Raw genomic sequence first — 1,455 nt, 5'->3', positions numbered from 1 at the left:
ATTTCGACTTCATCGAAACTATATGAATCATCAAAGGCTTCAACTTCGGCATCCCCAACCTCGATATATGCCACTCTTTCTTTCTTGTAATTCTTATTTGCTCTTGCCTTTTCAGCTTTCAATCGTTCGACTTGTCGAACTCTATCTGCCAACTGGGCCATATCTCTCAAGTATTGAGTATCTAACTTCTTTCTAATTGAATAGTCCAAACCGCCTGCGGCCATTTCGAATAATTCATGTTCCGGAACAACCGTGAAACACCTTGATTTCAATAAACGGAACCTATTCAAGTAGTCGTCTATAGGCTCCGTGAACTTCCTCTTAATGCTAACCAGTTCTTTCAAACTGATCTTGGTTTGTCCCATGTAAAATTGTTTATGGAACATCCTCTCGAGTTGTGCTCAAGTATCTATAGAATTTAGAGGTAAAGTGGTGAACCATGTAAAAGCATTTTTTGTTAACGAACTAGGGAAATATTTAATTCTTAAGTTCTCACTATTCGCTAGATCACCCGTCTCCGTCAAATATCGGGTTATGTGTTCCACAGTCGATTCACTAGTATCCCCTGAAAACTTTGTAAATTTAGGTATCTTGGTTCCTCTTGGTAATTCAGTTTGTAAGATATAATCTGCTACATGGGAAGTGTAGTTTGGACGTCGAAGTCCAGTATTAAGGCCATTATTAGCCATAATCCTTTCGATCAAGGTTGTTAGATTATTTTCTGTCGCCATATTGTCTCTTCTAACCCTGTGTATTATTTCATCAGCATTTTGCTCCCTATTAACCATCACTACCCTAGGCTGTTCTTCAGGGACTTCCTGTTGAATAGTATTAGTCCTTCGGTTCTGATTCTCTAAATCTATTACCTGATTTCTCTCACCAGGACTTTGCCTAGGTGGTCGAACTAGATCTTGGACAGGTGTCAAGATTAGTTCGTTCTCGCGAGTGGTAGCGTGATTGTTCCTTCGTCTGGTAGATGTTTCGGGATCTCCAAAGAAATCTGCTATACGTCCCTTTTGTGTGGAAATACGTTGATATGTCTCCATATTATCCTGGTTAGTCCTGGCAATGTTTGTTATTAAGGGAGAAAAAATCGAACCCATCTCTCTTGCAAGGACTCCCACCATATCGTGATTGCTTGCATCCATCTCTTGCCTAAATGCTGCTTAGTTATTTGTGGTTAATGTAGGCAGTTGGCCTGATGGACCTGGATTCTGTACACTTCGACCGACTAAACCTATATTTGGGGAAAATGTTGCTACACCGGGTTAGGTGTATGTAGGTCCCGCACCTTGCAATCCTGACATATAAGATGACGGCATCCCATTTGGGTTCCAAGGTCTCCATCCTTCGAATGTTGTTGCTCTCGGGGTATATGGTGGTACCTGATTTGCAAAATTTGTCGAAAAATGTGGTATTTCTGTTGTGCTTGTAAAGGGTGGTACTGTAGTCGAA

General features: G+C 40.9%; 1 protein-coding gene across 1 annotated transcript; it reads right to left on the bottom strand.

Annotated features, from left to right (window-relative positions):
• Positions 1-401: 401 nt before the first annotated feature.
• On the bottom strand, positions 402-1,148 carry LOC131648908 (uncharacterized). The gene has a single exon (XM_058918641.1). It carries the CDS (start codon positions 1,146-1,148, stop codon positions 402-404), a length of 747 nt encoding a protein of 248 aa, XP_058774624.1.
• Between the last annotated feature and the right edge of the window lie 307 nt (positions 1,149-1,455).

Source organism: Vicia villosa, linkage group LG2, assembly GCF_029867415.1.
Source record: "Vicia villosa cultivar HV-30 ecotype Madison, WI linkage group LG2, Vvil1.0, whole genome shotgun sequence".
Taxonomy (NCBI): domain Eukaryota; kingdom Viridiplantae; phylum Streptophyta; class Magnoliopsida; order Fabales; family Fabaceae; genus Vicia; species Vicia villosa.
Note: the sequence above shows the minus strand (reverse complement) of the source record. Positions and strands in the feature narration are given on the sequence as shown.